This window comes from Oncorhynchus mykiss, chromosome 10, assembly GCF_057628025.1.
Source record: "Oncorhynchus mykiss isolate SJ-2025 chromosome 10, ASM5762802v1, whole genome shotgun sequence".
In the NCBI taxonomy this organism is placed as follows: Eukaryota; Metazoa; Chordata; class Actinopteri; order Salmoniformes; family Salmonidae; genus Oncorhynchus; species Oncorhynchus mykiss.
Genome location: NC_143031.1, coordinates 51,776,751 through 51,798,833, shown reverse-complemented (window position 1 = coordinate 51,798,833; position 22,083 = coordinate 51,776,751). Strand labels below are relative to the sequence as shown.

The 22,083-nt window shown below is 39.6% G+C and overlaps 1 protein-coding gene across 1 annotated transcript in view; it reads left to right on the top strand.

Moving 5' to 3' along the window:
• bco2a (beta-carotene oxygenase 2a) overlaps nucleotides 1-21,658 on the top strand; it is a 116,058-nt gene extending 94,400 nt beyond the window's left edge. The window contains exons 11-12 of the mRNA XM_021618973.3: nucleotides 17,216-17,326; nucleotides 19,774-21,658. Of these exons, the coding sequence (XP_021474648.2) occupies nucleotides 17,216-17,326; nucleotides 19,774-19,890 (228 nt within the window). The 3' untranslated portion in view covers nucleotides 19,891-21,658. The remainder of the gene's footprint in view (nucleotides 1-17,215; nucleotides 17,327-19,773) is intronic.
• The last annotated feature ends 425 nt before the right edge of the window (nucleotides 21,659-22,083 follow it).

Sequence of the window (22,083 nt, the reverse complement as noted above, 5' to 3'; positions counted from 1 at the left end):
AAGCCTCCTACTTATGTATATGTCCAAACTCAGAATAAAATATGCTTTGCAAAAATAGCATAGTCGCTGTGACAGAAAGTTTATTTTGATTGGTGATTTTCTGCATATAAGTCCCATCAGGTGGCCTGTTTTCAGAAGTGAGCATGTAAACAGGGCTATTATGGAAATTGTTCTTCTTGCAAAGCATGTAAACATTTTCAACAAACTATTATACTAATCTGACTATCCAAAATAATAATATTATTATGTGCATGTAACTGTACTCACTGAGTGACCAAACATTAGGAACACCTGCTCTTTTCATGACAGACTGTCCATGTGAATGCTATGATCCCTTATTGATGTTACCTGTTAAATCCAGTTCAATCAGTGTGGATGAAGGGGAGGAGACAAATTAAAGAAGGATTTTTAAGCCTTGAGACATGGATTGTGTTTGTGTGCCATTCAGAGAGTGAATGGGCAAGACAACATATTGTGCTTTTGAACAGGGTATGGTAGCAGGTGCCAAGCGTACTGGTTTGTGTCTGTCAAGAACTGCAATGCTGCTGGGTTTTGTCAGAGTAGTACAGTAAGTAAGCTGCCGGGCCACGGTGACAATAAATTCGTCAAACGAAAAGCTTAACTTGACTTGGAATAGTTTGTGTTGGATAATCATAGCCAGCTAGCAAACATAGCATCCCTCTGTTTGAGCAGGGTGTTTCAGTAAGCAAAACTAGCTAGCTGCATTTGCTAGCTAAGTGAAACTGAAAACAAATACTCTATTTCTTTGCTTCTTCATTTAGGAAGAAATTATTTTCTTAAACAGTTTCTTTCTCTCAGTTTGAGTCAACTACTCACCACATTTGATGCACTGCAGTGCTAGCTAGCTGTAGCTTATGCTTTTGGTACTAGATTAATTCTCTGATCCTTTGATTGGGTGGACAACATGTCAGTTCATGCTGCAAGAGCTCTGAAAGGTTGGAGGACGTCTTCCGGAAGTTGTCATAATTACTGTAAGTCTATGGAAGGGGGTGAGAACCATGAGCCTCCCAGGTTTTGTATTGAATGTACCCAGAGGAGGAAAGAAGCTGTCTGTCCTCCGGCTACACCATGGTGCTATCCTACAGTGCTGTTGTGGCTACTGTAGTCCTTCATCGCAAAATAGTGTGATTGTATTTAGTATAGTTTTATCTAAAAAACATGTTTTACATGTTTTACAATTTTGATTTTTTTATGAAATATACTGAGGATGGTCCTCCCGTTCCTCCTCTAAGGAGCCTCCACTGCATTGAAGCTGGGTCGGAATATCTTCCTGCCCATCTTGTAGACTGGTGTTGGGAGGACCACTGGCAGAAGTCTAAAAGCGATGTCACCTTGTGTATCTGGAGAGAAGAATGTTAAGTGAATGACTTGATTGTTTCAGTCAAAACATTAATTGGCATCTGAGGCTCCAGCACGGTCATTTCAAACTATACCTGCACTTTAAAGAGAAGATCTTGGGCTTGCTTCTCTCAGTTTTGTCCTTGAAGACCATGATCCAGTTATCAGTGAGTTTCCCCAAGCCGTCCGGGTTTGAAATGTAAAAATCCTGAACAATCTGTAGTAAAGCAGACAAACAATTAAATATTCAACAATAAAAAACATAATTTGACAAAAACAATTAGCATTTACCAACATTAATGACATCACACTTGCTCAGATCCACATGTTCCCACCGTATCCACACACAATCATTTTCCAATTTCTTTTAGAGACTGCCCCATATGACTTCAAATTGTGTTATGTTGTACCAGACAAACAAGTACTTTTACTTTGCAGTTAGTCAATGGTTTTGCTAACACCTAACTCTTGAAGTCCTTCTGACTTACAGTGCCTTCGGAAAGTATTAAGATCTCTTGACTTTTTCCACATTTTGTTATGTTACAGCCTTATTCTAAAATTGATTAAATCGTTTTTTTCCCCCTCAATCTACACACAATACCCCATAATGACATAGCAAAAACTGATTTTTAGAAATGTTTGCAAAAGTATAACAAATTAAAAACTGATAATTTACATAAGTCTTCAGACCCTTTACTCAGTACTTTGTTGAAGCACCTTTGGCAGCGATTACAGCATCGAGTCTTCTTGGGTATGACACTACAAGCTTGGCACACTTGTATTTGGGGAGTTTCTCCCATTCTTTTCAGCAGATCCTCTCAAGCTCTGTCAGGTTGGATGGGGAGCACAGCTATTTTCAGGTCTCCAGAGATGTTCGATCGGGTTCAAGTCCAGCCACTGGCTGGGCCACTCAAGGACTCTTAGAGACTTGTCTCGAAGCCACTCCTGCATTGTATTGGCTGTGTGCTTAGGGTTGTTGTCCTGTTGGAAGGTGAACCTTAGCCCCAGTCTGAGGTCCTGAGTGCTCTGGAACAGGTTTTCATAAGGGATCTCTCTGTACTTTGCTCTGTTCATCTTTCCCTCAATCCTTACTAGTTTCCCAGTCCCTGCCGTTGAAAAACATCCCCACAAAATGATTCTGCCACCACCATGCTTCACGGTAGGGATGGTGCCAGGTTTGCTCCAGACGTGACGCTTGGCATTCAGGCCAAGGAGTTCAATCTTGGTTTAATCAGATCAGAGAATCTTGTTTTTCCATGGTCTGCAAGTCCGTTAGGTGCCTTTGGGCAAACTCCAAGCAGGCTGTCATGTGCCTTTTACTGAGACGTGGCTTCCGTCTGGCAACTAACATACAGGCCTGATTGGTGGAGTGCTGCAGAGATGGTTGTCCTTCTGGAAGGCTCTCCCATCCCCACCGATGAACTCGGGAGCTCTTTCAGAGTGACCATCGGGTTCTTGGTCACCTCCTTGACCAAGGCCCTTCTCCCCCAATTGCTCAGTTTGACTGGGCAGCCAGCTCTAGGAAGAATCTTGGTCATTCTAAAATTCTTCCATTGAAGAATGATGGAGGAAACTGTGTTCTTTGAGACTTTAAATGCTGCAGACATTTTATGGTACCCTTCTGCAGATCTGTGCCTCAACACAATCCTGTCTCGGAGCTCTACGGACAATTCCTTCGACCTCATGGTTTGGGTATTGCTCTGACATTGTTGAATTTATTATGGATTTATTATGGATAAATGAATAAACAATATCCCCATTTTAAATAGAATTGTATCTAGGTAAACTTATACTCTGTATGTTTAATAGACAATATGAGTTCATAAGAAGAAATTGTGTGACAGGAGAAAGGAGTAATAAAATGTTAAAGAACACCATTCCAATTGGGCAGGAACAAATGGGTTGTGGACTGTGTAAACACATAAGGTCGTTAGCCTATGGTTGACCCAACCTGAAACTTAGCTCTGGGGTTTTTAGATTAGGCAGTGAGTGCATTCCTAGGGTTTCTGTTAATTACAACTGTCAGTTCAGTGGTGATCGATAATGTAGAGGGATCAAAAGTTATCTGGGAGTGTGTTAGTAAGTTAGAATGAACTTTTAACCTTACTTTGTCCTGTCGAGAGGAGGGGGTTCGGTTAAGGCAGTGAAATGACGTCATGATCTGTATATAAACTCATGGATGTGTTTAAGTGATAGCGCGCTCCGAGAATAAATTCTATTACCTATTATTTAAAGACTGGTCTGCGTCTATTTTACGCAAACAAGACATCTTACAAATTCTCATAAAATAGATGAAGGGCTTTCAATTGATGAAAGCACATCGGCATAATTAAATTATACTAACAGACATGCACTGTCAACTCAGGGACCTTATAAAGACAGGTGTGTGCCTTTCCAAATCATATCAAATCAATTGAATTTACCAGGTGGATTTACAGGTGGACTCCAATCAAGTTGTAGAAATCACACTGTCTGTGTGGGTGGACCATTTCAGTTTATCCAGCATGTGTACACCACAAAACTTAACTTTCTACCTTCTCTACTGCTGTCCCATCGGTGTGGATAGGGGGGCTGCTTCCTCTGCTGTTTCCTGAAGTCCACGATCATCTCCTTTGTTTTGTTGATGTTGAGATTGAGGTTATTTTCCTCACACCACACTCCAAGGGCCCTCACCTCCTCCCTGTAGACCGTCTCGTCGTTGTTGGTAATCAAGCCTACCACTCTAGTGTCGTCTGCAAACTTGATGATTGAGTTGGAAGTGTGCATGGCCACGCAGTCATGGGTGAACAATTCAGGAGAGGGCTGAGAACGCACCCTTGTGGGGGCCCCAGTGTTGAGGATCAGCGGGGTAGAGATGTTGTTTCCTACCCTCACCGCCTGGGGGCGTCCCGTCAGAAAGTCCAGGACCCAGTTGCACAGGGCAGGGTCGAGACCCGGGGTTTCGAGCTTAATGACAAATCTGGAGGGTACTATGGGGTTAAATGCGGAGCTGTTTCAATAACCGCTTCATCATTTGCTGTAACTTTTTCTACAAACAACTGCTGTTTTTCACCACTACCCCAACAAGTTAGACAAAAAGTTAGAGGGAATAAAATCTTCCCCTACTTCTCTGCTTTTCAAATCCGATTAGGAATAACGTTTACCAATCAGTAGATAGAGCTGTTTAAGTAACCCATCAACTGCTCTCTTTCTAGCTGCAGTTAGTCATGTCAGAAGCTCGGATATTAATTATTTACCAACAACAGCTGCAAATTCTAATAAAACTACATAATGTTTTGAAGTTGACTTTCCTTGCTTTGTCTAACAACACTATCATGCAAGTTCTGTGGGTCAGTGTGCAGTATTTATTTAGTATTTAAGCATAAATGTACTGTATGTTAGCAAACATCTGGCCCACATCTGGCCTGATTCAAGTATTCCAGATCAAAAACTGCTGGCCCGGGTCTGGCTGCTGGATCAGGCCTGAGTCAGGTAGTAATATTTCTTAAATGTAGGTAGTAATATTGCAGCTATCAACTGAACCATGAACAACAAAAGACATGACATTTTCTAATTTTAAACTTTTATTTAAATAGATTTAATTGATTTTGTGTCTGTGTCATCCCTCAACAGTGGAATGGATGTATCCAAATAAATGTCATTAGAAAACAGATTCTAATGCTGCAACTTTGATATTCTTCAGTGCATCCGGAAAGTATTCAGACCCCTTGACTTTTTACACATTTTGTTACGTTACAGCCTTATTCTATAATGTATTTTTAAAAATGTTTTCTTCATTTACCTACATTTTGCAAATTTAGATTAAAAAACTAACAGACGCCTTAGGTATTCAGACCCTTTGCTATGAGGCTCGAAATTAAGCTCGGGTGCATCCTTTTTCCATTGATCATCATTGAGATGTTTGTAAAACTTGATTGAAGTCTTCCTGTGGTAAAATCAAATGATTTGACATGATTTAGAAAGGCACAAACCTGTCTCTATAAGGTCCCACAGTTGACAGTGCAAGTCAGAGCAAAACCAAGCCACGAGGTCGAAGGAATTGTCCTTAGAGTTCCCGAGACAGGATTGTGTCGAGGCACAGATTTTTGGAAAGGGTACCACAAAATGTCTGCAGAATTGAAGGTCCCCAAGAACCCAGCTGTCTCCCCAAGTACACAGTTTGAAACCACCAATACTCTTCCTAGAGCTGGCCGCCCGGCCAAACTGAGCAATTGGGGGAGAAGAGCCTCGGTCAGGGAGGTGACCAAAATCAGATGGTCACTCTGACAAAGCTCCAAAGTTCCTCTATGGAGATGGGAGAGCCTTCCAGAAGGACAATCAATTCTGCAGCACTCCACCAATCAGGTCTTTATGGTAAAGTGGCCAGACGGAAGCCACTCCTCAGTAAAAGGCACATGACAGCCTGCTTGGAGTTTTCCAAAAGGCACCTAAAGACCATCAAAAAACTAGATTCTATGGTCTGATTGAACTCTTTGGCCTGAATACCAAGCGTTACGTCTGGAGGAAACCTGGAACCATCCCTACGGTGAAGCATGGTGGTGGCAGCATCATGGTGTGGGAATATTTTTCAGCGGCAGGGACTGGGAGACTAGTCAGGATCAAGGCAAAGATTAACGGAGCAAAGTACACGAAAACCTGCTCCAGAGCGCTCAGGACCTCAGACCGGGGCAAAGGTTCACCTTCCAACAGGACAATGACCCTAAGCACACAGCCAAGACAGGAGTGGCTTCGGAACAAGTCTCTGAATGTCATTGAGTGGCCCAGGTAGTGCCCAGACTTGAACATGATCAAACAGCTACAGAGAGACCTGACACTACCCATCCAACCTGATAGAGTTTGAGAGGATCTACATTCATGAATGGTTGAAATTCCCCAAATTCAGGTGTGCTATGCTTGTAATGTTATACTCAAGGCTGTAATTGCTGCCAAAGAACTGCAACAAAGTACTGAGTAAAGGGTCTGAATAGTTGCGTAAATGTGATATATAAAACAACTGAAATATAAACATTTGCAAAAATTCCCAAAAAACGGTTATTGCTTTGTCATTATTGGATATTGTCTGTTGATTGATGATAAAAATTAAAATGGTATACATTTTAGAATAAGGCTGTAATGTAACAAAATGTGGAAGAAGTCAAGGTGTCTGAATACTTTCCGAATGCACTGTATCTGCAGAGTTGACTTGTCTGTATCAGCCACAGATGGCTAGCTAGCAAGCAAGGGATAAGAACATTGCCAGGCTGCATAGCAATCAAACAAATAAAATGAACAATAAGTCCACTTCTCTAGCAACTTAACTGATAGAACTAACAACCATGTGAGAGTGGAAGGATGAAATGGTATCAATTTGTTTATCTTGACAGCACCTTTTGAATAACAGAAAAAAAGACCAAAAGAAGTTGTTGCAACAATCATTCAGATTTTGACACCACACAAAAATCATAGGAATCACAATCCAGACCTCAAATGGGAAGCACATCAACATGTCACAATAACCAGAGGTTTTCAATTTCAGCATGGAGTCAAACAGATCAAAATAGATAAATATGTGCCTGTTGTAGCACCACCATGTGGTCAATCTAAATCTGCTTGCATATGTTGAGTCTTGACAGGGTTAAGAACATGTTTACCACACAAATGTCTGTCTGATTTATATGTATTTATGTGCCAGACCATGCCCACATTAATGTTTATTGGTCAGTTGTTTGACATACTAGTCTGGAAAATGTTGCATTGAAAGACATTTATCCATAGATGCCGTATATCAGGGTTTAATCCAGATCGGCCCTGTGGCTCCGGAGGAGATGTCATTTAAGTGTTTTTCAGGAATTCAAATTGGCAGAAAATACATCATGGCATTCTTTGTGGGTCCTTGAGGCAAATTTCCTTGTGCGAAGAGGGAACTATGCACAGAATTTCACTATTCTAGGTCAGGCATGGGCATCACTGGGCCGCAAAGGCCTGGGATCAATTTCCCTGGGAATATAACTATTTTCTGTGATCTTTTGTCAGGCTATGTCATACAATTATTATTCCTAATTCTATGGCCAGGCCACTGTCTCTCTCACACCAGACTCTCATCTCGTGCCCCTGCCCAGTATTCATGGATACAGATCTCAGAAAATAAACATGTAGTCCATGCTATTCAGCATCATTTGGATGTCCCTACCCCATTGTTAAAATAGTTAAGGTTAGGTAAGGGATTTGGTTATGTGTAAGAGTTAAGGTTAGGGTTATCGTTTAGGGTAGGGATGTCCCAAGGATCCGTGTTAGCACTGACCATTAACATATAGGAGTTATGGATGCAAGGACTTATAGTTTGAACCATGTTTTGAGTCTATACAGTGTTTTCAGTTAAACAGGCCTATATTTGGTTCTGATGGGGAAGAACAGTTAAACTAAGCTCGGCAAGAATGTATGAATGAATGTAACTTATTTTCTTCAAGAATCAATGGCCTAGTGAAAGTCTACACACCCTTAAACAGTTTTCACATTTGAGATTGACTCCTTTACTGTCCGGCCACACCAGCTCAGGTTCAGGGTGCCAGCCTTCAGATTCACATTTTGAGAATTTGGCGCACAGTGGTGGAAGGAGACAGTCCATCAGAGAGGCTGAGGTTGGAGAGACAGAATATGCTCGTAGAGGGGAAAAGAAGAAGACATACAATACCGGTCAGTTTTTAGAACAGCTACTCATTCAAGGGTTTTTCTTTTTTTTACTATTTTCTACATTGTAAATAAATTCATTTATATTTGAGATTTGTCAAATAGACACCCTTTAACTTGATGACAGCTTTGCACACTCTTGGCATTCTCTCAACCAGCTTCATGAGGAATGAATTTTAATTAACAGGTGTGCCTTCTTAAAAGTTAATTTGTGGAATTTCTTTCCTTCTTAATGGGTTTGAGCCAATCAGTTGTTTTGACAGGGTAGGGAGAGTATATAGAAGATAGCCCTATTTGGTAAAAGACCAAGTCCATATTATTGCAAGAACAGCTCAAATAAGGAAAGATAAACGAAAGTCCATCATTACTTTAAGACATGAAGGTCAGTCAATATGGAACATTTCAAGAACTATGAAAGTTTCTTCAAGTTTAGTCACAAAAACCATCAAGCGCTATTATGAAACTGGCTCACATGAGGACCGCCACAGGAATGGAAGACATAGTAGACCTCTACTGCAGAGGATAAATTCATTAGTTACCAGCCTCAGAAATTTCAGTCCAAATAAAGGATTCACATAGTTCAGCTGTTCAGACGAGACTGTGTGAATCAGGCCTTCATGGTCGAATTGCTGCAAAGAAACCACTACCAAAGGACAACAATAATAAGAGACTTGCTTGGGCCAAGAAACATGAGCAATAGACATTATACCGGTGGAAATTTGTCCGTTGTTCTGGAGTCCAAATTGGAGATTTTTGGTTCCAACCGCCATGCCTTTGTGAGATGCAGTATGCGTGAACGGATGATCTCTGCATGTGTATTTCACACTGTAAAGCATGCGATACGCCATCCCATCTGGTTTGTGCTTAGTGGGACGATAATTTGTTTTTCAACTGGACAATGACCTAACACGCCTCCAGGCTGTGTAAGGGCTATTTTACCAAGAAGGAGAGTGATGGAGTGCTGCTTCAGATGACCTGGCCTCTACAATCCCCCGATCTCAACCAAATTCAGATGGTTTGGAATGAGTCGGACCGCAGAGTGAAGGAAAAGCAGCCAACAAGTGCTCAGAATATGTGGGAACTCCTTCAAGACGGTTGGAAAAGCATTCCAGGTGAAACTGGTTGAGAGAATGCCAAGAGTGTGCAAAGCTGTCCTCAATGCAAAGGATGGCTGTTTGAAGAATCTCAAATATAAAACATATTTTGATTTGTTTAACACTTTTTGGGTTACTACATGATTCCATATGTGTTATTTCATAGTTTTGAAACCTTCACAATTATTTTACAATGTAGAAAACATCAAGAAAAACCCTTGACTGAGTAGGTGTTCTAAAACTTTTGACAGTTAGTGTATATTGTAGAGCACATCAGTTTACATTGGGTTTAAGTGAAGACTGTGGTTACTGGAAACTAATCATTCAACCTGGGGGTGGCAGGTAGCCTAGTGGTTAGAGTGTTAGACTTGTAACCGAAAGGTTGCAAGATTGAATCACCGAGCTGAAAAGGTGAAAATCTGTCATTCTGCCCCTGAACAAGGCAGTTAACCCACCATTTCTAGGCTGTCATTGAAAATAAGAATTTGTTCTAAACTGACTTGCCTAGTTAAATAAAGGTAAAATAAAAAACTATAGAATATTTTACGTTATTATTAGTGGAAAGTTAAAATGTATTTTAAATCAGAATGGATGGACTGTAATTGTTGTTCAACAAATAATGTTAGTATGAGTGATAACTGTTGTCACAGATACGTTTCTGTCTGTGAACAGTAAGTATTTAGGACACGGTGGTGGAAGGTGGATACAGTCCGTCAGAGGCTGAGGGTGGGGATAGTCTGCTGGCAAGAAGACTAACAAGAAGACGTATTGTAGAGCACATTGCTTTACATGGGGTTCAAGTAAGGAATGGGATCAGCTGGAAACTAATCATTCAACCTATAGAATGTTGTTTTACATTACATTTATCTTTTTTTATAGATTTGCTTTTCAATGAAAGAAGACTGGAGGTGATTGACCCATTGACTGTATAGGGTCAACCATGAATAGTTTCGCAAAACTAACTACATCCAAATAATGCAGGTAGCTAACGTTACACAGTACCACCGGGACCATATGTAAGAAAAAAATGCTTCCATAGTACACATGAAATGAAATAAACCGTCATCATCGCATCTTGGAGCACTTTTTGCCATCTCCACTTGAGACCTTTTGGGGGTCGCGTGAGTCCTTTGTGACTACTGGACATAGCTAGCTAACGTTAGCTAGATAGCATAGCTAACTGTGACTGTTAGCTAGCTAACTTTGCTAACTGGGTGCTTTCTTGCCTAGTCTTAGCTAACAAAAAACACTAGATTAGCTACCTAATATCACATAGGATAGAAACGAAACATATTAGCTAGCTACCTCTGCTCTAACAGTTAGCTGAGATAGCTAGCTACCATTAACGTTAGCTGACATTAATGGAGAAACTTTGACAACAACCATGACCAGTCCAGAAATTAAGCTACCTAGAATATCACAAACTAATTAGTGACTGACGAAATACACTATTACCAATACAATAGCTACAATGACCTTTTTCTGGTATCTCCTCCTGCTGGCCTCGACTGTTATTAACCAACTGACTGACTCTGACAATAACCGTTGGAAAATCAGTCCAGCGCGAGCTGCAAAGCAGATGGCTCGAGCAGCAGAGGCTACTGCTGCTGGATCATGTGTTTTTGGTATCTTCAGAGGTAATGCTAGTTCCCTATTAAGGATACTTCAGAAAGCATTGATGTTGTCAATTGACGATACATGTACTTTATGCTGCTATTTGTAATGTTGAAAACTTCTGAAAAAGTTAATCGGTCAGATATGCTGGGGTGGACTCGGCCCGAGTACCATTAGCCAGAACCCAGAGTAATATGATTCTGCCGGACTTGGGAAGAGCTCGGCCCGTATCAAGCCCCCCCGAGTCCGAGTCGATTACGAGTCCTCGGAGTCTCAAAAGGAATAGGCCCGAACCCAGCGTGTCGACTGGGATGTTTCTCACACTTGAATTTAGCCATAAGGGAGCAGTGTTGCCAAGGCTACTGTTGCTTAGCAACGCTTGACTCAAAGGAGATAATAGCTGTGTTCGAATATCCATACTAACATATTGTATACTACATACTTAATGAGTATAAACTAGTAGTTCATTTTAGTATACTGTAAACGAACGTATCATTTCAGTTGAGCATACTAGCGCTACGCCTGTAGTTAGTATGAGTATTTGAACACAGCTAATGTCTTCCTAGCTAATGTCTTCCTAGCTTCCTAAATTCCCATGATTTGTGAATCTGTTTCTAACTGAACAACAATCGCCAAGATTTTGAATGCTTCCCCGGTCTGGGTGACCTAGAATGATAAAGAGAATATTTATAATGCTCACTAGGTTTGTCCGCCTTCTCAGGATCATGCTCCGTGCTTTAAATAACTCAACTGGCTAGTTTGCCTGTCTCTAAAGAGGAGGGCAGGCTGTACCCCACTGATTGGATAAAGCAGATTAGGAATGGCTTCTACCAATAAAAAGTTACAACTGTTAGTCAGAGTTTAGAATGACAAAAAATGGTTAGCTAATGTATTCTAACAGCTCTGTGTCATCATTGGGCAGCCCAAACGGAGCCTTTGCTAAGGGTATTCACAGACGAAAAGAGAGCCAAATTATGACAAGGGTGAAGAGGGACTACAATTACTGACCACAACCACACAGCTGAACCACACAAATTCAGACCACAAGCACACAACTACTGACCACAAGCACACAACTACTGACTACAACCACACAACTACTGAAAAAAACTACTGATCACAATTATTGACTTAACCACACAACTACCGACCATTCAACTACTGACCACAACCACACAACTTCTGACCACAGATTAAATCTCCATTACTACTGGCCACCACAACTACTGACCACAACCACCTGGCCACAACTACTGACCACAACCATACAACTTCTGACCACACAACTACTGAACCACAACAACTGACCGCTACTGACCACAACCACACAACTTCTGACTACATTCACAAAACTGCTGAAAACATCTAGTGACCACAACTACACAACTTCTGACCACACAACTGCTGACAACACATCGAATCACCATAACTACTGACCGCCACAACTACTGACCACTAAACCACTGACAACAACTACTGACCACTGCTGAAGATAACTACAGACCACAAATACTAACCACAACTACTGATCACAACCACACAACTACTGCTCTGGTCTGCCCAAGCTCTGGTTCAGCTCAGGTACTGGATGTAGCTAGCTACATTAGCTCTGGCACACACTAGCTCTGGTCTAGCTCTGGTCTGTGCTATAAATTATAACTACTCAAATGTGCATAAGATTTGCATATAATAGCAACAATGATTTATCATGGCAAACTTTCACAGATTCATGCTATCCTAACTTCAAATTCTTTAAAACTTTGATAAACTCTAGTATAACTATATCAATCAAATGTATTTATAAAGCCATTTTTACATCAGCAGATGTCACAAAGTGTTTATACAGAAACCCAGCCTAAAACCCCAAACAGCAAGCAATGCAGATGTAGAAGCATGTGGCTAGGAAATACACCCTACAAAGGCAAGAACCTAGGAAGAAACCTAGAGAGGAATGAGGCTCTGAGGGGTGGACAGTCCTTTTCTGGCTGTGCCTGGTGGAGATTATATATTTGCATAAATTAGAATCATATTTCTCACCAACAGTTATTCTTGAACAGTTCAACCTAGATACACCAAACTAAATTTCACATGTTTAAGGCTATCCTAAATTCTAATTCCTTAACTTGTATTCATTCTAAGCCATTGGGGAAGGGAGGTGGAGTGCTGACATATCTGACATATGGAATTGTCTGACATATGGAATTGTTTTAAGATAGCTAAATGATCCAGTATGACTATTTGATTTAGAATTTTAAGACCCCTTAAGGTAACCCAAAAAAATACATCATTTGAAAGAATATTGATGTTGGCCTTTACTACTAAAACCTATAGAAGTGCATCGAATAACACATTCATGAATGGCAAAAAGGATATTAAAAAATAAATCATAAGAAACAAAGATTTGAAGTGTCTGTCCTAAATTAAGGAAATATTTTTAAAAACTCAGGAAATATATACATACACTACCATTAAAAAGTTTGGCGTCACTTGTTTTCCATGAAAGCATACGTGAAATTAGTTGCAGAATGAATAGGAAATATAGTCAAGACTTTGACAAGGTTATAAATAATTATTTTTAATTGAAATAACAATTGCGTCCTTCAAACTTTGCTTTCGTCAAAGAATCCTCAATTTGCAGCAATTATAGCTTGCAGACCTTTGGCATTCTAGTTCAAATCAAATCAAATGTATTTATGAAGCCCTTCTTACATCAGTTGATGTCACAAAGTGCTGTACAGAAACCCAGCCTAAAACCCCAAACAGCAAGCAATGCAGGTGTAGAAGCATTGTGGCTAGGAAAAACTCCCTAGAAAGGCCAGAACCTAGGAAGAAACCAAGAGAGGAACCAGGCTATGAAGCCAGTCCTCTTCTGGCTGTGCCGGGTGGAGATTATAACAGAACATGGCCAAGATGTTCAAATGTTCATAGATGACCAGCAGGGTCAAATAATAATAATCACAGTGGTTGTTGAGGGTGCAACAGGTCAGGAGATAAATGTCAGTTGGCTTTTCATAGCCGATTATTCAGAGTATCTCAACTGCGCCTGCTGTCTCTGGAGAGTTGAAAACTGCAGGTCTGGGACAGGTAGCACGTCTGGTGAACAGGTCAGGGTTCCATAGCCGCAGGCAGAACGGTTGAAACTGGAACAGCAGCACGGCCAGGTTGACTGGGGACAGCAAGGAGTCATTAGGCCAGGTAGTCCTGAGGCATGGTCCTTGTGCTTAGGTCCTCTGAGAGAGAGAGAGAGAAGAAAGAAAGAAAGAATTAGAGAGAGCGTACTTAAATTCACACAGGACACCGGATAAGACAGGAGAAATACTCCAAATATAACAGACTGACCCTAGCCCCCCAACACATAAACTACTGCAGCATAAATACTGGAGGCTGAGACAGGAGGGGTCAGGAGACACCATGGCCCCATCCGACGATACCCCCGGACAGGGCCAAACAGGCAGGATATAACCCCACCCACTTTGCCAAAGCACAGCCCCCACACCACTAGAGGGATATATCCAACCACCAATTTACCATCCTGAGACAAGGCCGAGTATAGCCCACAAAGAACTCATGTCTGGGGGGCACCAACCCAGACATGAAGATCAGGTCAGTGACTCAACCCACTCAAGTGACGCACCCCTCCTAGGGACGGCATGGAAGAGCACCAGTAAGCCAGTGACTCCACCCCTGTAATAGGGTTAGAGGCAGAGAATCCCAGTGGAAAGAGGGGAACCAGCCAGGCAGAGAAAGCAAGGGCGGTTCGTTGCTCCAGTGCCTTTCCGTTCACCTTTACACTCCTGGGCCAGACTACACTCAATCATAGGACCTACTAAAGAGATGAGTCTTCAATAAAGACTTAAAGGTTGAGACCGAGTTTGCGTCTCTCAAATGGGTAGGCAGAACAATCTATAAAAATGGAGCTCTATAGGAGAAAAGCCCTGCCTCCAGCTCTTTGCTTAGAAATTCTAGGGACAGTAAGGAGGCCTGTGTCTTGTGACCGTAGTGTACGTGTAGCATACCTGCCTACTCATCTCTTCAGTACAATTTGTTGTCAATTTGTTGAGGTTATCTGAAGAGATTTCACCCCATGCTTCCTGAAGCACCTCCTACAAGTTGGATTGGCTTGATGGGCACTTCTTACATACCATACGTCAAGCTGCTCCCACAACAGCTCAATAGGGTTGAGATCCGGTGTCTGTGCTGACCACTCTATTATAGACAGAATACCAGCTGACTGCTTCTTCCCTAAATTGTTATTGCATAGTTTGGAGCTATGCTTTGGGTCATTGTCCTTTTGTAGGAGGAAATTGGCTCCAATTAAGCGCCAAAGGGCATGGCGTTGCAAAATGGAGTGATAGACTTCTTTCTTCAAGATCCCGTTTACCCTGTACAAATCTCCTACTTTAACACCACCAAAGCACCCCCAGACCATCACATTCCCTCCACCATACTTGACAGAGGGCATTAAGCACTCCTACGGCATCTTTTCATTTTTTCTGCAACTCATGAATGATCTTCTTTGTGATCTGAACACTTCAAACTTAGATTCGTCTGTCCATAAACACTGTTTTCCAATCTTCGTCTGTCCAGTGTCTCTGTTGTTTTACCCATCATAATCTTTTCTTTTTATTGGCCAGTCTGAGCTATGGCTTTTTCTTTGCAACTTTACCTAGAAGGCCAGCAACCCGGAGTCGCCTCTTCACTGTTGACGTTGAGACTGGTGTTTTGCAGGTACTATTTACTGAAGCTGCCAGTTTAGGACTTGAGGCGTCTGTATATCAAACTAGACACACTAATGTACTTGTCCTCTTGCTCAGTTGTGAACCGGGGCCTCCCACTCCTCTTTCTATTCTGGTTAAAGCCAGTTTGCTCTGCTCTGTGAAGGGAGTAGTACACAGCGTACACAATTTCTCGCATGGAATAGCCTTCATTTCTCAGAACAAGAATAGACTGACGAGTTTCAGAAGGAAGTTTTTTTTTCTGTACATTTTGAGCCTGTAATCGAACCCACAAATGCTGATTCTCCAGATACTCAACTAGTATAAAGAAGGCCAGTTTTATTGCCTCTTTAATCAGAACAACAGTTTTCAGCTGTGCTAACATAATTGCAAAAGGGTTTTCTAATGATCAATTAGCCTTTTAAAATTATAAACTTGGATTAGCTAACACAACGTGCCATTGGAACACAGGAGTGATGGTTGCTGATAATGGGCCTCTGTATGCCTATGTAGACATACCATGAAGAATCAGCCGCTTCCAGCTACAATAGTCATTGACAACACTAATAATGTCTACACTGTATTTCTGATCAATTTCATGTTATTTTAATGGACACAAAATGTGCTTTTCTTTCAAAACAAGCACCCCAAAGTGACCCCAAACTTTTGAACAGTAGTGTACACAGTACCAGTCAAAAGTTTGGACACTCATTCAATGATTTTTCTTTAACTTTTACTATTTTCTACATTGTAGAATATAGTGAAGCCATCAAAACTATGAAATAACAATGGGCCCTTTACTTGTTCTGTATTAGCAGACCGATATAGCAGTATATAGAAATCAATGCGTGTGAGTGTGTAAAGAAGGTCAAATACTTGTCTCACGGCTAGTGTGTGAGAGTTGGCAGTACTGCTTTCTGAAATCAGTTGATGATAGAACTTAGACACGTTGTAAATGCAACAAGTACTAATATTGTATCATATACTAGCATTCACAGCTTTTCAAGAAAACAAATCTGAGACATTTATGGTATGTTTACATGTTGTTTAGAGGCAATTTATACAGGAAAAAGTGTATAAAAACCTATATAAACTGATTTATTATTATTTTTTTTTTAGGTTGATTATAATTCTAATGCCTTACTTTTTTTTGTACTTTTTTCCCCCTGCGTAAGTAAAAGCAGGAAATGCATCACATATGCTTTACTGCCATACATTCCAATTAGATTCATTTTGGGATTTCTCTCTGACCAAGATTGCTGCCATTTTCTCCTCATTATTGAACTTTGAGGGTTTATGACCAATCCCCTCTTGTAATTTTAATTTGATCTCTAAGGTTTAAGCATTGTTGTGGACTTAGAACATCCAATTTGGTTTTGTTCCTATTTAAAAAAAATGGTGATTACGAGAGTGAAAATCTGAAAAATATCTCAAACCTAGAAAAACAAAACCGACAAAAAGTAATTTGGCAAAAAAAAAAGATGTGATTGTGCCTTATGTATTCCTCTCTGGGAAGACTGAGATTATCGTTGCATGTCATGATAAACCTTAAACACAGACCAAAGAGCCCAACTCCCCCGATCCCCGGGACACTATTTTCTCTGTCTATTGTGTTTTGGGAAGTTAGGAGTAATGAGACTAATAAAATATATATTATGTACTTGTTGTTCTCTGAAGAAAAAAAATATTATCTTTCACTTTTCAAAGATTGACCATGTTTACCTTTTGGGGTCCCAGTTTGCATCTCTGCTCTCTCTCTGTTTCAAGGTGTGGTACCAGAAGGGTTTGTTTCCCTCAGAGCCTGTTTTCGTTCCCTCGCCGGACGCCGTGGAGGAGGACGATGGGGTCATCCTGTCCGTGGTGGTCACGCCCACTGAGGTAAAGGTCATGGGTCATTATATCGCACACATGACTAGCGAAATTATAAAATATGATCTTACAGAGTTAGGCTTTCACAAGGAAATTCCGAGAAGCAGATTGTAATTTTGGTGTGCATAGAATGGAGTCATGAGTGCATTCTGATGTGTGGTCTGTAGCAAATTTTCCTCACAATAAAACAAACAGGCTGTTCTGTTCAGGACAACCCAGGGTATAACATCATGTCATCTTGTAACTGTACATGATAGGTAGTGATCATAAACGTTACATAAGTTTTATGATATGGAAATGTGAAGTGCGCATTTGGACCCATGCTTGTATCATCAAATATGTGTTTATTATAATCCTCAAGATCTTATCTTTCAAAATGCACAGAGTTCTTGTAATTTACAGCATTTTACTCACTCAGACAACAAAATTCAGGCCAACCGATATGGGATTTTAAGGAGGCAAAAGTCACATATTACCCATATATCTACCGATTTAAATTACTTTTTTAAGAAATGGAATGAAACACAAACCCTCTTTATTACACAATGTGCTCCAAATTTATTAACTAAATATTCTAATTTAAATGTAAGAATATTTTATTTGTGGTTTACATGATAACCACCAAAAAGCAACTATAGTGCCTTCAGGTCCTTGAACTTTTCCACATTTTGTTGTGTTACAGCGGGAGAGGTTGTGTACAATACCCCATAATACCCCCTACATACAATACCCCATAATGTTGTAGTGCAATTCTGTTTTTAGAAATGTTTTACAAACGAATTAACAATGAAAAGCTGAAATGTCTTGAGTCAGTAAGTATTCAACCCCTTTGTGACGGCAAGCCTAAATAAGTTCAGGAGTAAAAATGTGCTTAAGTCAAATAATAGGTTGCATGGACTCACACTGTGTGCACTTATAGTGTTTAACATGATTTTTGAATGACTACCTCATCTTTGTGTCCTACACATACAATTATCTGTAAGGTCCGTCAGTCGAGCAGTGAATTGCAAACACAGATTTCACCCACAAAGACCAGGGAGATTTGGCAATGCCTCGCAGAGAATGGCACCTAATAGTAGATGGATAAAATTAAAAAAGCGGACATTGAATATCCCTTTGAGCATGGTGAAGTTATTAATTACACTTTGGAGGGTCTAACAATACACCCAGTCACTCCAAAGATACAGGTGTCCTTCCTAACTCCGTTGCTGGAGAGGAATGAAACCGCTCAGGGATTTCACCATGAAACCAATGTTGACTTAAAAACAGAGTTTAATGGCTGTGATAGGAGAAAATTAGGATGGATCAACAACATTGTAGCAGTTACTTCACAATACCAACCTAAATGGCACAGTGAAAAGGAGGAAGCCTGTATAGAATACAAATATATTTGCAATAAGGAACTAAAGTAAAACCGCAAAAAAAATGTGACAAAGAAAATAAATTCATGTCCTGAATAGACAGTGTTATGTTTGGGGCAAATCCAACACCACACATCACTGAGTACCACTCTTCATATTTTCAATCAAAGTGGTGGCTGCATCATGTTATGGGAATGATTATCATCAACAAGGACTAGAGAGTTTTTCAGGATAAAAATAAAAGGAATAGAGCCACGCACAGACAAATTCCTAGAGAATATTCCGGGAGACAAATTCACCTTTCAGCAGAACCATAACCATACATTGGAGTGCCTTTACCAAGATGACATTGAATGTTCCTGAGTGGCCTAGTCACAATATTGACTTATTTTGGCTTGTAAATCTAACCAACTTGACAGAGCTTGATGAATAAAAAATAAAAAATTTAATTATTGTACAATCCAGGTGTGCAAAGCTCTAGAGACTTGCCGATAAAGACTCACAGTTGTAATCGCTGCCAAAACTGATTCTAACATTAATTGACTCGGGTTGTGAATATATATGTAAATTAGATGTCTTTATTTAATATAATACATTTTCAAAAATGTCTAACAAAACATGTTTTCACTTTGTCATTATGGGGTATTGTGTGTAGATGAGTGAGATCTATTCAATCGATTTTGAATTGAAGCTGTAACAATACAATGTGGAAAAATAATTAACTTTTATATAAAAATACAAAACACTTGTTCAGTTTACCTTCTTAGACACATTTTTAAGTTGTACCTATTTTTGGCAGTGGATAGGAATGCAAAAGTGTTTATGCTGAAGCACCACAAGCACACAATTAAAAAAGAAGGGCTGAATGAATTAAACTTTGTCTCAAAGTGAATCTGAAACTGCGCCAAATTAAAACAATGCAGTAGCATGCAGTTCCTAATATCACCACTAGACCACTACTGTGCGTCACAACAGTCAAAGGTCATGTAAAGAAACACTTTATGGCAACGGTTTTAGAGTATTGATAGAGGTTAATCTAGAATGTTCTACAGTGTTGTTGTAGATTAATCTGGAAGCTTCTATCTCTCTGTGCAGGATAAGAGTACATTCCTCCTGGTTCTGAATGCAAAGACATGGGAGGAGCTGGGGAGAGCCGAGGTGCCTGTCAATATTCCCTACGGTTTCCATGGTACCTTCAACCCCACTGCCTAGATCAGCATTACTGACCTAACAATCACCCAAGCCTTCCTCCCTCCCTCCCTCAGATTATTTTGTGACCAATAGAAATTAATGGTAAATAATGTAGTGTTTCATGATGGAGTCACTTTTATTGTAAATCAGAATATAATATGTTTCTAATCACTTCTACGTTACATGTTAAAATGTGGATGCTACCATGATTACAGATAATCCTGAATAAATTGTGAATAATGATGAGTGAGACAGTTAGATGCAGAAATAGCATACCCCCCCCCCCCCCCCCAAAAAAAAAAAATATAACCTCCTCTGTTATTGTAATGGTGAGAGTCTTTTGTGTGTCTGTAACTTTCTCACTTGTCATTATTTACGAATCATTCAGGATTTTCCATTTTCACGGTAGCATCCACGATAATGTACAATGGAAGTGTTTAGAAACATTCTATTGTTATTTCCAATAAAAGTGACTCCAAAATGACCATACATTATTTACCATTCAAGTCAAGGGGTCTGAATACGCTGTATACACACATTTTAAATATACATTTTACACACATGGTACTTTTTTATAGAGCAATCACATATTAATAATAATAATAATACATTACCAAACACAAGCTCTTTAATCACACATGAATTTTGAACCTTTATCATCGCATATTATCCACAGATTGTAAGCTAAAGATGAAAACCTTTCCTATGATAATACTTATATTATTGATTGATTGACAATGGCCTTCCTAATTGCCCAACACTGCTCTTTGTAAGGTTAATGTTAAGTCAATGTTGCTACTGTACATAGGGGCAATACCATAATAAATGATCTCTTCGCAGAAAAATCTACAGTGCTGAGATTGTTGTATGCCCTAAATATATAGCATGAAATTGGTGGCAAGAATTTTGTATAATAATTTTCATTGAAAAAGTCAGTCTTGAATCAAATTTAGTTTTTTGTATCAGTTCATATAACATGTTTCATGGAATCGGTACATCGAAAATCTCTTCCCATTTATTTTGCAACCTCTATGGCGCAGGGTCAACATTTTTGCCCTCAAATGAAGCTGGTATATTTTTCTATTTATGCCAATCATTTTCTGCCAATTTTGTATCTTTAGTATATGGCAGACAAACAAGTTCCAAACATTCCCCCTCTTCCCTTTGCCCTTGGTAATGCTGCAATCAATTGGTTGTAACTTTGCATTGAGCAGACATTCCCATATATTTTTGATAGTGGAGTTAAGTAACATATGCAGCTATCTCTATTCATAATATCAATAATACATATAATACCATTTTAAAACATTTTTTCCATAAAGAATGTTTTTTTTAATTAATCAGTATTTGAGTTTAACCATAATATTTGTTCTGTCTTTTCTGGAGGTAAAATTGAAATTGTAACCAGCTTTGTATGGCTTGTTTATGAAAGGGCACACTTTAAACAAAGTTTAATTTTCAATTAGTCGGAAATGAGAAGTTGTAATCTATATAAAGGCAATTTTTGAACAAAGGATTAACCTTTCTTAATAATCTACTGGAAAACCATTTTGGTTTTAAGTGTAATCTATGTATGAGTGAAGCTTTTAGTGAGAGGTCTAATGCTTTAATATTTAATATGTTTAGCCCCCTAAACACATTAATTATTTTGTCTGGTTTAGCTTTCCAAATTAAGTGAATTATTTGTTGCTCATATGATTTAAAAAATACAAGTCGCCTGGAGTAGGCAATGCCATTAGTAAGTAAACTGTGATAGAACCAAAGAGTTAATAAATGTGATTTATGGTTGCAGAATCTTATCTATTTTTGCAAACTTTCTATTGAAATTGGTTGTGGTAAGTTAATTTATATTTTTTGAGATATGAATACCAAATATGTCTACTTCACCTTCCGCCCATTTTATCGGCAAACTACAAGGTAGTGTAAAAACTGACTTTTAACGATCCAATACGTAATCTGGTACACTTTTCATAATTAAGTTTTAGTCCAGAGGCTAGAAAAGTGATCAAGATCTTCAATGAGACTGTGCAGGGATCCAGATTGCAGACCTAAGAGAACTTGAGTCATCGGCATACTTTGACACATTTTTTTTTTTAACCCCTTGATGTTCTTGTTGGATCAGCTTTTAATAGCTAGCATTTCGATGGCCATAATGAATATATATGGAGACAATGGACAGGCTTTTACTCCTCTTAAAAGCTCAATACTTTCTAA